Source organism: Siniperca chuatsi, linkage group LG1 (genome assembly GCF_020085105.1).
Source record: "Siniperca chuatsi isolate FFG_IHB_CAS linkage group LG1, ASM2008510v1, whole genome shotgun sequence".
NCBI lineage: Eukaryota > Metazoa > Chordata > Actinopteri > Centrarchiformes > Sinipercidae > Siniperca > Siniperca chuatsi.
Window position 1 is genome coordinate 14,855 of NC_058042.1, and position 15,216 is coordinate 30,070.

At 41.4% G+C, this 15,216-nt stretch overlaps 1 protein-coding gene across 4 annotated transcripts in view; it reads right to left on the reverse strand.

Moving 5' to 3' along the window:
• The window catches only part of LOC122876345 (EMILIN-1-like), a 38,549-nt gene that overhangs the window by 10,093 nt on the left and 13,240 nt on the right, over positions 1-15,216 (reverse strand). For 3 of the 4 annotated variants that reach the window (XM_044196592.1, XM_044196575.1, XM_044196602.1), the window contains exons 2-9: positions 13,058-13,183; positions 10,212-10,459; positions 8,180-8,436; positions 6,634-6,825; positions 5,554-6,438; positions 4,815-5,148; positions 4,205-4,441; positions 3,866-4,114 (exon numbers count right to left, since the gene is read on the reverse strand). In XM_044196592.1, coding sequence (XP_044052527.1) covers positions 3,866-4,114; positions 4,205-4,441; positions 4,815-5,148; positions 5,554-6,438; positions 6,634-6,825; positions 8,180-8,436; positions 10,212-10,459; positions 13,058-13,183 — 2,528 coding nt within the window. The remainder of the gene's footprint in view (positions 1-3,865; positions 4,115-4,204; positions 4,442-4,814; positions 5,149-5,553; positions 6,439-6,633; positions 6,826-8,179; positions 8,437-10,211; positions 10,460-13,057; positions 13,184-15,216) is intronic. The other variant, XM_044196583.1, reaches the window with a different exon arrangement.

Below are 15,216 nucleotides of genomic sequence, written 5' to 3' on the forward strand. Positions count from 1 at the left end.
GTCTAATGATAAAGGCAATAGGAACATTGCCCTGGCTGGTTTTAATTCAGATAAACAGTTCACTCATACACTTAATGTATTAAAGGAACACTGAATGTATTAAAGGACAACACTAGGGCTCCTCCAACTTTGGCTGTTGATATCAGAAGTGTGGAAAAACACTTCAGACTCATCAAGTCTAGTAAGAGTCCTGGGCCTGATAATATCTGCAGCCAGGTTCTCAAAACCTGTGCTGAGCAGTTGCATCTTTCATTTTATTTTTATGCTATCTCTTCAGCAACAGAGGGTCCCGAAGTTATGGAAACATTCCACAATTGTCCCAGTTGCTAAGACTAAAACTCCTGCGACATTAAATGACTTCAGGCCAGTAGTGTTTACATCTTTAATTATGAAGACAAGACAACCACAGATCCAGTCTCTGCAGCTCTGGAGGCAGAAATACCTGCTGAAAGCGACGGGAGAGAGAAGAGAAACGAGAAAGCACAGAACTATGGGAGAGAGAAGATGTCGAGTTAGTAACATGCAGTAATGGGATAAAAATGCATACAGACGGAGAGGGAGAGAAGGAGAGAGGAAAGAGGTGCATCGTGGGAAGTCTCCCGGCAGTCTAGGCCTATAGCAGCATAACTAAGGGATGGTTCAGGGCTCACCCAAGCCAGCCCTAACTATAAGCTTTATTAAAGAGGAAAGCCTTAAGCCTACTCTTAAATGTGGAGATGGTGTCTGCCTCCCGAACCCACATTGGGATGTGATTTGCAATGTTATGTAGGTGAAAAAAGGCAGTCCTTGAAGTTTGTTTCATGTGGGAGTTAAAGGATAAAAAGGGAAGGGAGAAAGGGAAGGTTAGATATAGGTCTATAGTTGGCTAAAACCCCTGGATCAAGAGTGGGCTTTTTAAGAAGCGGTTTTATTACAGCTACTTTAAAGGATTGTGGTACATAGCCTGTTAGTAAAGACAGATTGATCATATCCAGTAAAGAGGTGCTAACTAAGGGTAAAATGTCTTACGCAGCCTAGTTGGAATGGGGTCTAAGAGACAGGTTGATGGCTTAGATGAATTAATCGTCAAAGTTAGTTGAAGAAGGGCGATAGTAGCAAAGTAGTCAAAATATTTATCAGGTTTTAGAGTTGTTTCTAAGGTTCCTGTGTTTGAAGATAAGTCGGTACCAGTTGAAGGCAGGACATGATGAATTTTTTCTCTAATAGTTCAAATTTTATCATTAAAGAAACTCATGAAGTCGTTACCACTAAAGGCTATAGGAATACATGGTTCAATAGAGCTATTACTCTCTGTCCGCCTGGCTACAGTACTGAAAAGAAACCTGGGGTTGTTTTTATTTCCTTCTATTAATGATGAGTAGTAAGCTGCTCTGGCATTATGGAGGGCCTTCCTGTATGTTTTAAGACTATCTTGCCAGACTAAACGAGATTCTTCCAGGTTGTTGGAACGCCATTTCCTTTCAAGTTTTTCGTGATGTTTGATTTAATGTGCGGGTTTGGGGGTTATACCACGGAGCTAACCTTCTTTGTTTTATTATCTTCTTTTTTAGAGGAGCGATAGAATCGAGTGTCGTTCACAGTGAGCCTGCAGCGCTATCAACTAGATGGTCAATTTGGGAGGGGCTAAAATTAGCATAGAAGTCCTCAGTTATATTGAGACATAAAATTGAATTAAATGCAGATGGGGTCGCTTCCTTGAATCTAGCCACAGCAATATCAGATAGACATCTAGACTAAGAGTTTTTGCCTAATGGCGTGTAGTCCAGTAATAGCAGTTCAAAAGTTATTAAGTAATGGTCCGATAAATAAGGATTCTGTGGAAAGACTATTAAATGTTCAATTTCAATGCCATATACCAGAACAAGGTCGAGGGTGTGGTTAAAACAGTGAGTGGCTTCATGTACACTCTGACAAAAGCCAATCGAATCTAATAATGAGATAAACACAGTACTAAGGCTATCATTATCAACATCCACATGAAAATTGAAATCACCTACAATAATTACTTTATCTGTTTTAAGGACTAAACTTGATTAAAAAAAAGGACCAGGAGCGCGGTACACTATAACAAATAGAACTGGCTGTTGTGTTTTCCAGGTTGGGTGTGAAAGACTAAGAACAAGGCTTTCGAATGAGTTATAATTTAGTTTAGGTTTAGGGCTGATTAATAGGTTTAAGTCGAAGATGGCTGCAACTCCACCTCCTCGGACGGTGCCTCGAGGAATGTGAGTATTAGTATGACTGGGCGGAGTGGATTCATTTAGGCTAACATATTCTTCATGACCCAGCCAGGTTTCAGTAAGACAGAATAAGTCAATATGATACTCTGATATTAAATCGTTCACTAGTACAGCTTTAGATGACAAAGATCTGATGTTTATGAGTCCACGTTTAATTCTCCTATTTTGTTGTGCTATTTCAGCATTTTTGTTTAGGTTATTATGTATAACTCCTCTTCTATTAACTTTGGTTTTATTAATTTAAGTGGTCAGGGGGCAGACACTGTGAAGGATGCAAGAACATTTCTCTGCACTTATTTCTGCCCATTAGCACAACCCCAGATTACTATTTAAGACTGTGGATCAGTTAGTTAACCCAGCCTCTCCTTGTGCCCCTGCTGATTGTGAAAAGTTTCTTTTGCACTTTGCTGTAGGTGCAAAAAGGTGGAGTAATAAGATCTAGTATCTCCCCCAATCCTGCCTTTTTAGATGTGGATCACCCGCTCAGGGATTCTTTGAGCAAATTTTCTGCTGTTACTCTGCCTGAACTCGCAGACATCATGTCTCTTATGAGAATATCCTCCAGCCCTCTGGACAAAATCCCAACTAGGTTTTTATTGGAAGTTATGGATTGTATTGTGCCCCATTTGCTAATTATTTTTAACAGCTCGCTGTCTACTGTCTGTGTCCCAGATTACTTTAAAACGGCTTATGTCCAGCCAGTCCTAAAAAACCTGGGCTTGATTCCACCCTCCTGGATAACTATCGTCCAAACTCCAAACTGCCTTTTATTTCGAAGATTCTCGAAAAACTTGTATCTAAGCAGCTTCTTGCTGCTGCGGAAAACAATAATACCTTTGAAAAGTTCCAATCTGGCTTTCGTCAGCACCACAGCACTGAGACAGCCCTTCTCAAAGTCACTAATGACCTTTAAATGAATGCCGACGCAGGCACATGTTCAATTCTTGTGTTGCTGGACTTGTGTGCTGCTTTTGACACAATTGATCATGGCATTCTTCTAGATAGACTGAGACATTGGTTCACATCTTATCTTTCCAATAGGAAATTCTGTGTCAGCACTAATAACTTCATGCCATCCTTTTCCCATATCAACTACAGTGTGCCTCAAGGTTCAATTCTGGGACCAATACTGTTCTCCTTATATATGCTCCCCTTGGGGATGTCATCTGCAGACATGGTATTTCTTTTCATTGGTATGCCGATGACACACCGTTGTACCTCCCTGTCAAGTCCACTGACCTTAGTATGCTGAGTTCTAAGGGGGGCAGAACTTTTGCCATCAGGGCCCCGAGGCTCTGGAACAACTTGCCCAAAGAAATTAGGTTGTCTGAGTCTGTGTCTCCTTTTAAGTCTCTTCTCCAAATCCTTTTTTTTTTAATTTTATATAAATCGGAAAGCATATCCTGATCTTGTTTTTATGTATTTTATACACTCTAAGCTGGGATCTTATAGAGTTGGACAGCCTTGTAGAATTATTACATGCTTTTCCACTCGGATACTGTTGAATTGCCAATGAGCAACACATATCAGAAACTCCACCTGCAGAACCTGCTTTTCAGCTCCCACAGCAAGTAGGATTTAAACGGTTTGCTGAAGCATTTTTTAAGGGAAAATAAATACAGTACCTTCCTTGATCTTGAGGATGGAGTCGGAGACACCGTCCAACCTCCCACAGACTCCCTCCAGCTTTGACAGCCTCTTCTCAAGCCCGTCTCCAGACCTCTTACAGTCTCCCATCTCCACCAGCAGCGTGCTCTCGACCCGCCGGACATCCCGTTCCATCCGGTCCAGACGGTCGGCGCTCTCCTCGATGTGCTCCGTCACCTCCTGCTGGATTTTGTCCAGCTCAGAGATTATCTTATCCTTGGTGTTTCCTGTCAGTGGTCATAGGAAGAATGAGTGAATGTTAGCCAAGAAAGGTTCAGTAATGATCCAGAGAGTCAGTATTTCTGAGCTGGGCTCACCAAGATCCGTGATGACGCTGCCATGTTTCTGCACCGTGTGTTCGAGCCCCTTCAGGGTGTCGTTGATGGAGCTGAAGGTGAGGATGACCTCAGATATTTCACCCTGCAGTGTCTTTAGCTGGTTGCTGTTGATGGAGCCTCCGATCACACTGTGGCCGTCTAAAGGCTTCTCAGCGTCCAACCCAGGTCCACGTCCACTGGTACCACCAGTGCCACCAGTACTACCAGAACCACCACCTAGTAGGGTTTAGTTTGCATACAACTTTTTTAAAAAATGCTCACTACAGACTTTCTGAACTGTGTGTTAGGGTTAGAAACTGTGAACAAAAAAACAACTCAAAATGCATGTTATTCCCTCAGACAGACAGACCGACAGATAAATAGAGTCCGCTGAAACGTTAAAATGACAGCCGGAGCCATAGTTCTCAAGGAGGGAAGTTTCAAATCAAGAACTCATTTTGCCGTAAATTAATATGAATTTTAAGGTAAATCTGCCACTTTCATTGTTATCTGTATATGTGCTGTGTGAAAACAGAAAGATTGACAGGTTAGCAACAGTAAATCAGGGGGGCGGGGTGTAATGAGCAATCACTTGATTGGTTAAGCTGACCTGTGGGGGTGTCCGTCCTGGTCTTACATTGGCCAGTGCACCTCCTGACGTCATCTCGCAGCAGGCGGACTTCATCCTCCAGTTGTGAACAGATCTGGAAGCAGCCTTCATTCCCTGAGTCCAGTCTGATCTGGAGTCTGTTGATGTGGCTCTGCATGCGCCCCAGTGAATCCTGGGAATGATTCTTTAGCCTCTGCAGCTCGTCCTCAACCTTCCTGCATAAATCGCAGTCCTGCCCCAACAGCTCCACCTCTGTCACGATTCGGTTAAAGTGTTCGCCGTGATCCCCGGTCAGAGCCTTGATCTTACGCACATCATGGCTCAGGTCCACAACCTCAGTGATGATTTACATGTTAATATTCATAATGATCATATCACACATAGTTATTGTTTTCATTATCATATCAACAGTATTATAATTATTTTATTCACATCAGCCTATTTTTAATGTTAAAATGTTTAGACTGGTTTATGTTTATATTTGGACAGAGTCCAATCTAGTGCAGAAATCTGTCATAACATCATTCTCATCTAGACGTTTTCTTCTTATCTGTAGTTTCGTGTTGTATCTGTTTTAAAAACAGAGATTTATTTTTTGCAATGTAACAAATTCCCTTGTTTGCATGTACAGTATTTGTTATTTGTAGTTCCCTTCTACAGTGATAATTTGATTTCCTTTAAACATCATTAGGTGATTACAGTCGTCATTTTTAAAAGTTGTGATAAATCCGTATCTCACCTTGTCGTACAGAGAGTCTCCAGACACCGACAGGTCTTTGAGTCGAGTGTTAAAGTGTTGAATCTGATCCTCGTTGGCGACCACTCTCCACTCCAGTGATTTCTCTGTTGTATTTTCTCTTTCTCCCCCCGTCCTAGATAATTCTCCCTGTGTATCTCCTCCTGTAGTTCCTCCTCCATCTCCACCTGCTTCCCCATCACCTCCTCCTCCTCCATCTGCATGGTCACCATCTACTCGTCCTCCTCCTCCTCTAGACCCTCCACAGCTGCACTCCTCCAGCTTCCGGCTCAGGAGTGAGGTATTGTTTTCCAGCTTCGACAGCCTCTTGTCGTGGTCGCTCACCCTGTCCTTCACCAGCCCCACTTCCAGCTCCACATCTGCAATCCTGAAGGCCTGGTCATCGAACCGGTCCAAGAACACTGTCCTCAGGTCCCCCAGTTCTCTGTGGAAGTAGTCCTTCAGGTCATTCTCTAGGTATGAGCAGCTCTGCTCTGTCCACTGCACAGTATTGTTGATCTGCCGCTCCAGGTCTTTTAGTTGATTTTCCAGTCTATCCTCTGTCACCACAACATCCCTCCCACCTCCCCCGATGCCACCATCAAAACCTCTTCCTATGAAGCCGCCTCCTCCGCTGAGCTCCTTGTCCAGGCGGTTCTGCAGAACATCAAAGTTCTCTGAGGCTGTGCTGATCTTGCGCTCAGCGTCAGTAATGCGATTTTGGAGGGCATTGACAGTGTCGCAGCATCCCTGCGAACGCACCACCTCCCCTCGCAGCCCATCCAGGCTCTGCCTATACCGAACCTCCATGGCATTTAGCTGCTTCTCCAGAGCTCTAATACTCTCTCTGTCCGCCTGCTGTTGTCTGCGCAGATCCTCCACACCAGCCTGGAAAACACACAACAGTGAATTTCATTTTACTGAACTACACGTTTTACTTCAGCTACACGGTTGTTTTCTGTTGTTTATGTTTCTTTTAAGTCATTTTATTTCTACCTCACACACTTCAGTCTGAACGCCCAGAGAATGTCGGTAGCCTTTGTTATTTTGGATTACTGGCTCATTAAAGGAGGTTGATCATACCTGACAGGAAGAGCAGGACAGCGACACCCTCCTCTCCAACTCCCTCAGGATCTCCTCCTTCAGCAAGTTCAGCCTCCCTCCACTCAGTCCTCCTCCAGACAAACCTCCATCCAGGTCATTCCCTTTCCCATTCACCAGATGGTTGTTGATGCTGACCAGGGTTTTATCATGGGCCTGTTGGAGACACATCAGCTACAGTTCTCATTAAAACGTTAAAACTAAAATGTTATCATGAGCCTGTTAAAGGAGAGACACCTCAGCTACAGTTCTGATTAAAACCCAACATAAAGACAAAACGGCACCAACCATCTCTGCTCATTTCAACAGCTAGACAAACAAACTGTTACTTCTTTACACCTGCCACATTAAGTGGATCTGTCTATCCTTCATCAGGTGTGGGCAAACCACTGGACTCCCTGATGTGAAGTGGGCAGGACTCCATCATGGTGATTGCAGTTGATTCTGTATGTGATGCTGAAGGATCATCACTGGGTCTGCTGTTCTTACAAGGCTGCAGTTTTTGCCTGTTGGTTGCCTGAGTGGAAACTCAGAGGGTTACCAATACAATTAGTAATGGGTACATCCCAGTTCCCTTTTCTGATTGATCCTCAATCCTCACATGACCCATAAATCCATCTGTTCCTCCATCTTGATCAACTTTACAATGCTCTAATTTCTGCTCAGAGGATTGATGAGCAAGGATACATTTTATCATTTTTGTTAGTGATTGGACGCTGCAGCGGAACGGACTGATCTGAAACTACATCAATTCAGTTTAAAGGCGGGGTCAGCGATTCTAATCCAGTACACGTATTTTTGTCAAATTCAGTGAATATCTCCTCTCGGTCCGCTAACTGTCCATTCAGTGTGAGCGCTGAAAACCCTCCGGTGTTTGTACTCAGCCCCGGCTCTGTAAGCGGGAAACACATAAAGAGACTCGGACCGAGCCACACAACACTGTTCCAGCCATGATTTGTGTGTCAGGTGACGTTAAATGACTTGCCCACGGACATTTAGTTGACTTTCTAGTTTGCCAAGATATGCTGTTGTTGTGATGTTGTGTCCATGGTCATCATCCCGAGGAGTCTGACCTCAGCAGCTCTTTGGTAATTTACCACGGGCTCTGATGTCTCCACAGAGTTTTAAACAGTAATATTTGGAAGAACCTTTTTTTTAGTTGAGATTATTTACAGGTGTGAATAAGTGTAATCACCTGAGTCCAGTTGATCTGCTGATGTTAGTAAGAACTCAGTTCTCAGTTTCAAACTGGCCTCCTGTTCATCTTGACAAGTTTAAACTCAACTTAATAATAAACACTAATAAAATGAGTCTGACCTCTGTGTACACTGTGTTGACAAAGACCTGATTGTGTTTTCTGATTTATCTGTGTTGTGAAAAAAATTAAAACAAATATTACTCCAGAAATTCGGATGATGTTTGTATCTGTTCAGAGGGCAGTATGTGTTCCTATATGAATAATGTACTGGTATTGGGCTACATTCCTCCAGTACTGGTGTATAGGTGAAGTGTGGAAACAGTGACTCACCTGTGTGCGGTTGTCCAGTTGGTCCAGTTTGGTCTGAATGCTGTGAATTGTCTCTTTAATCTCCGGCTGAGCTGCATCAGCAGGGTTTCTTCCTCCTGAAGAGGTACCTCCTCCTCCTCCACTGAAGCCTGGTTTGTTGGCCTCCTGCTGGAAGTGTTCATTCATGGTGTTCAAGGTGGACTGAAGGTCCTGGAGGTTCTTGGTCAGACTCTGGATCTTCTCCTCCAGCTGCCTCATCTTCTCATTCTCAACTTGTCCTGGAAGAAAAGGAAGCAGCAACTTCAGAGCTCCAATCACAGAAGCTTTTACAGTCCCGTGCAGACAGAGGTGGGGCCACACACCTGACACATGAGTACAATATTAAGAGGAGTTCATACTGGTCACCAGCAGAGGTCAGCACAGCTCACAAATTACTTCCTGTTTCTTTCATACAGATGTACATACACCCAATTCCAATCGGGCCCCTACACCCTCCCACTCCATGACTCCATGACGGAGTGCACTCTGTGCGGAGTCACACTTGTGGCTGTGGAGGGTCTTTTAATTAAGGGGGAAGGGAAATACACCAGCAAGCTTTGGGACACCCTTGCCTTTCTCAGACAAAAACAGGAACATTTGTCAGCATGGTGTCCAATCAACATCTTTCAGATATTTTAAAGGATATTGTTGTTATTAAATCTAAAAGATAATCTTATACACAATATTGACAAGATGTAGCCTAGGTGTATGGGCAGTGACATGGCACTCTCATTAAATTCATGGCATAGTAAGCTTGTGAAAGGAAAAATTATTAATTTAACAAATTAAAACACTCCCACACATCTTTGGCCACATGTATTTTTTTGGTACATTTTTTCATTTGCCATTCTTAATCTGATTGGTCCTTGGTTTTTTGCACAGTCCCTGAAATTGCACAACACAGACAATCAAGTCAAAAAATTAAAACCCAGTTCTGTTATTTATGCGAACTGCATCTGGAATAATACACCACATTTCTTTTGTGAAAAACTGTATATACTGTTTTTTTTCATGGGTATATGACCCGTCAGTATGATGACTGTTCTTTATAGAGCTTCTTCTGACTGGAATTTGCTCCCCACCATCAGACAGACCAAAAACGGATTTGCTTTCAAAAAGTCACTAAAACAAAAATTGATGAATCTCATATAGATGTTATTTGATTATTGCTTTTGGAACCTTTTTGTTCGTTTTTATTTATTTATTGGTGCCGTGTGTTTGTGCTACTTACTGTTTCATGTGTAGAGTCATTTCACTTATTATTTATATTTGGGTTATATCGCAGTTTCTTGTCTTATTGATACTGTGTGATTTTAAATTGTTGTCTTTTTTATTGTGTTTGTTTTTGTGTGGACCCAGGAAGCCTAATGACCACTTTGTGGAGGGATCCAAATAAAGAATAAAGAATAAATCAAACCCTCCATGCAAATAGAGTGAGAGTGGGTAGGGAGAGGGTGTAGGGGTCAGATTGGAACTGGGCCATGGAGAAGGTCCTGCAGTTTACTGCATGTTGGATACTTAAGTCTGACCACTGAGAAGACAATAAAGATAAACTACAGGATGGTTTAGTGATCAGTGTGACTCTGACTGAGTTACTGTTTCAGGCTTAATGTGCTACCTGTACAACATATGGCCTGCTTCTCCATGATGATGGTTGGTTTGTTTTACTGAGTTGATCTGGATCCACTGTCCAATGTGAAGATGTGTGTTGGACCCCAAAAAGAATAAAAAGGATCTCCATCAGCACTCTAACTGGGAAAACTCATGAATAAGAACAAGTACCAGTTTGTTAAAGTGTTAAGATCCAATGTGCCCATGTAGGTTCATCCCCACTGCTGGTGCAGTACAATAACTGAGAACATAGGGGACAGAAGTTTGTCCACACAGTGTGTCACCTTTCAGGCTCAGCCACAGTTAATCAGGTCAAATAAGTTTTCTTTTAAAAATATGTCTCTTTCTAAGTATTTATGTTCAAAAGTGTCAAATGAATATATGTAAATGAGAATCTACTCACCGCTGTGTCCTCCACTCGGTCCAGATCCAGAACTGCCTCCTCCCTGTCCACCTCCCCCCTGTCCATAGCTCGACCCTCCTCCCTGTCCCGGTCTGGGCTGAGGTCTGGTGGTGGAAATCTGGGTTCCTGCTCCTCCAACTGGACCGTCATTGCAGTCCTCTCCGCTGTAACCATGGCAGCACTTCCACTCCATCTCTGTTACCATTTTGTAGGCCACTTTGTACCGCGGCCTCATGTAGGTCCGATAGCTGCAGAGAGATGAGAGATAACTGATGACGGAGGGAGAAAGAGACGTTTGATTTAAATGAACAGAGCAAGAGTTAAAAGTTCAACAGAAAATCTGAGTAAAGAAACAGAGTGAAGAATAAAAACACAAATGTGTCTGAATCCTGAAACATGACACATCATGACATCATGATGTGTCATGTGACAGCTCTGTGTAGGACCACCTCACATTGCACTCGTGTGTTCAGTTAGAAAGAAAGATGTTTAATTGTTCTTCATATGAAAGTTAAACTGAAGTTTCACCTGCACCATGTTATAAAATACTACTAATACTAATATATAAACTGTACAGACTAACAGTTTCCTGCTGATCAGAAGATTTGTGTCTGATCTCAGATCTGTTGATTTAAACATAAATTCAACTTTAAATCAAACTGTCTTTATTCTCATCAGATCTTCCGTCCCGTCCTTTCCCTTCAGCAGTGGGAAACATTACCCGGACTTCAACATGTGACTCAAACGTGTCTCATTTCTACTCCTTCAGTCTAAAGTTCAGGGACGTCAATGTTCACCACAAGCATGTTTGACAGCAGCTCTCAGTCAATCAGCTCAAACTGAAAGTAAAACTTGACTGAACGCATCTGTGAGGCTGCAGAGGCAACAAAAAGAAAATAATTACTAACAGATATACTGAAGGACAGATGTTTACTGAATGTTTCCCTTTACAGTCAGAATCAGCAGGAAGCTTATCTGTGGAGGAAACATCAAGTTTAAAGCTCCCCTTGTGATTATCTGCCTTTCATTGAAAGGTGCTGTAGTAACTTGCCTGGAAAAAATATTCCTAAATGTTCAAAGTAAACATCAGACAGCCAGTGGTTGTTGAGATATAGCATCTACTCTAAAATATCTAAAAGTAGAAGATCTGAGATCCAACTGATGTTGTACAGCAAAAATTTGGTCTTTACTAACAAAAAAAAAGGGAAGAAAAGGAAAGACAAAAATCAAATGTCTTTCCAGACAGTATGGTGGAATATTTTGTGTTCCACATTAAAGTTGATGTTCCTGATTTGCTAGGGTTAGAACAAGAGCATGATCAGATTTGATATGAATATAAATGAAGACAGAATGGAACGTTCTGGGTTCCAGAGAGAATGTGATGATTTCTCAGGAAGATGGTTTACATTTCTGGAGTCCATTTTATCCATCTGCTCTGTTCAAAAACGAGTGAGAAAAGACGAGTAGAAACAAACAGAATAACAATAATAATAAACTATTTATATAGCACTTTTCAAAAAAGTGCTTTACAAGACAAAATCTTTTTAAAAATTCAAAACACTTTAAAAGTTATACAACATTGAGCAAAAGGAGCTACATATGAGAGAGTAAAATAAGTTAAATAAAACAATATAAACATTGTAGAAAAGGTTTCAGTCGTAGTCATCTGGACACTGTTTTCAGAATCAAGACGTTTCGGCTCACATCTGGGAAAACAATATAAAATAATTAAAATAATCAATAATCAATAACATAAGCGTAGAGGTCAGCGATACAGGCCATGAAGTGCCTAAAAAGTAATCAGTAAAATCTTAAAATCTATTCTAAAACATACTGAGCCAGTGTAAAGAGGCTGAAACAGGAGTTATGTGATCACGTTTCTTGGTTCTGGTTAAAAGCCTGGCAGCTGAGTTCTGTACAGTCTGGAGTCGATAATAAGGCTCTTCATGGCCTGGCTCTACTGATTTTACCTGCGCTGGCTCTTTATTTTATTGCTTTTATGTATTTCATCATTCACTGAGGTATTTTATTTCTCTTTTTGTGAAGCACTTTGTACTTTGTTTTGATAAGTGCTCTATAAATAAAGTTTTATTATTATTTATTATTAATAGATTTTTGGTCGAGGCAAGTAAAAAGGCTGTTGCATTAATCCAGGCGTGATGAGATGAAGACGTGTAAAATGCACCATACTTAACAGAGGAAAATGAAGAGACGTAGTTGTTCACAGAGACACAGAACCTCCTATTCGACAGCTATGATGAAAACCATTCCAAGGCTGTACCAGATATCCCCACCCAGTGCCTCCGTCTGTCTGCCGTGGTCGAAGGCTACGCTAAGGTCCAGCAGTACAAGGACTGAGCACATGCCATCATCGGCCATTAAACGCTCGTAGCTCGTAGTTTTGAGGGAGGTAGGGATCCAGACCAGGTTTTTTTAGCAGTGGCTTCACGCAAGTAGTTTTAAAATAATCAGGGACACAACCAGTAGACAAGGAACTGTTAAAAACAGAAAGCAAACAGGGCTCGACAGATTGCAAAAACTTTGTTGGTATTACATCAAGAGGGCTGGAAGACACTCTCATATGTGATACTGTTTCTAAAAGTTCAGACAAGATAATGGGATAAAACTGGTTAAAACTATCTTGTTGCAGGTGAAAGACATCAGAGTAAGTGGCATTTGGGGTAATAGAGGCTCTAATTGACTCCACTTTATCAGTAAAATAAGATAAAAACAACTCACAATCAGCATCACTTTCAGCTGGGGCACAAGGAGGGGCTGGATTTACCAGCTGATCGGTCTGTACAGTATATGTGTGTGTATGTGTGTGTTTGCATGTGTGTACTCACACCACCACCCTGCTGCACTGTCCGCTCCCCCAGCTGCAGGGATGATAATCAGGCTTCACGTAGGTTTCCACTCCGTCCTCGACCACACAGCTCACCGTCTTTGTCACAACGAACGCACACCAGTTCCTGTTTACCACAAACACACACACACACACACACACACACACACACACAGGTTTCAGTCACATGACAAGATAAACAGCAACAACAGATAAAGTCCATGGCTTATTAGAGTTCAGAAAGTTTATTCATCATGTGATCAATGAAAACCTATTCATTATCAGAAACTTGTATCTCTGAGCAGAGAGGTCAGTTTCTGCTGCACGAACATGATCCACTCTGTTTTATTCATGCCTGTACATACAGTTTCTGTTTACATGTTTTCTCTACCTGCCTCCTGACAGGACTTGAATCAACCAGCTTGCTTGATGCACAGGTGTTACAGGTAAACTACGGCTCTGTGTAGGTTCACAGAAACGTTAACGTGTTCTGCTCATCAGTGACTTTACTGTCCACCTCAACAATATGTCACAGTTGTTTCCTTTCTTGAAAATTTGAATTCCAAAAACCAACCAATCAGTGAGGTCAGGGGTGATCTTATGACAGATCTGAACGCCATCAACTTCCTGTCAACATTTAAAACATTAACCTTTACTTTGTATTAACATATTGCCCCAGTGTTCAAAACTAAATTTTATCTCAATATAAGAATCTAAATACTTGACAGCTCTCCACAGTTTCCTCTTCCTGCCCTTTGACATCACTTCCACCGACTCAGTCTGTTGTCTGTATATATTAGTAGTCTATATAAATATTATAAAGAGTACGGTCTAGACCTGCTCTATATGACAAGTGCCCTGAGATACCTTCTGTTATGATTTGGAGCGATATAAATAAAACTGAATTGAATTTCTGAGTATGTATGTATGTTTATCTACAGTATGTGTATCTGTTGTGTGTGCAATAGTGCATGATCAGAGATCAGTGATCGCATGTTTGGTTTTGTTTCAACCAGTATTTCACCTTTTCATTAAACGTTTTCAGATCAGTTTGCATTTTTATATATGATATGTTTTATTTTGAAGTCTGTATTGTCTGAATTCATGGCTATGTTGTCTGATTGAAAATATATGAAGCTAAAACTGCAAAACCATCAGATGATAACGTATGAACACATTTTTACTGTCAGACAGATTTCTGACAGATTCTGTTTCCATGTTTCTGTTCAGTTTAGAAATTCATCTTATATAGAAACACATCCTGCAGATCATCTGACAGCTTCACACACTGAGACTCATTAAACACAACAACTCACTCATTGTCCGTGTGTGTGTTTGGGTGCTTGTGTGTGTGCGTGTATGTGTGTGTGTCTCCTGTTGTGAGTAAAAAATGTTCAGCGCATAGAGCTGATGTAATTTGCTGATGTCATCAGTGTGTGATGATGATGATGAATGTGTCTCTGTGTCGGCCATGTTGGATCAGCAGCAGACAAACTGTGTCTCTTTGTGTTTAAATTAAATTGTGTTGATTTTTTTTTCTGGAATCCAGATCAACAACCAGGAATTTAACTTCTACTGGTGCAGAATGCTGCTGTTTAAAGTGCTTAACATCCAGATGATGTTTGACGTCCAGATAATTATTTTTAATGTCCCGATGATTGTATCATTTAATGTATAGATAATGTTCAACAACAACATACAGTTTGATGCTGCATCCAAAAATACAAAGCAAACTGGTTTTATATTTAAGGGCACAATAATAATACAAAGTTAAAAAACATGATATGGATTATTCATGTCATGAATAAAACCAATATCTAAAAGCAGCTTAGATCTATTCGGAGGTTTAATGAAAATATTCAAAAAGGGCCATTTAGATTCACGTGCATGGAATTTTTCCCCTTATTAGATGAAAAGCTTGGACAATTGTGAAGTGAATGTGAACCTTTACACCACCAACAGGAAGCTTGAGCAAGTTTAGCTTGTTGAGGTTAAGGAGATGGGTGTGAGGTTGCGGTGGGTGTTATTAGAGTCTGGGACCTTGGAGGCTGTTGGCCTAGCCTCACCAGAGAATCTACAGTTGTGACACCAGTGCTCTTCAGCTGGCTTGCCAAATGCAGGCGTATGTTTATGTATATGAGCTGGAGCACTTTTTCCTCT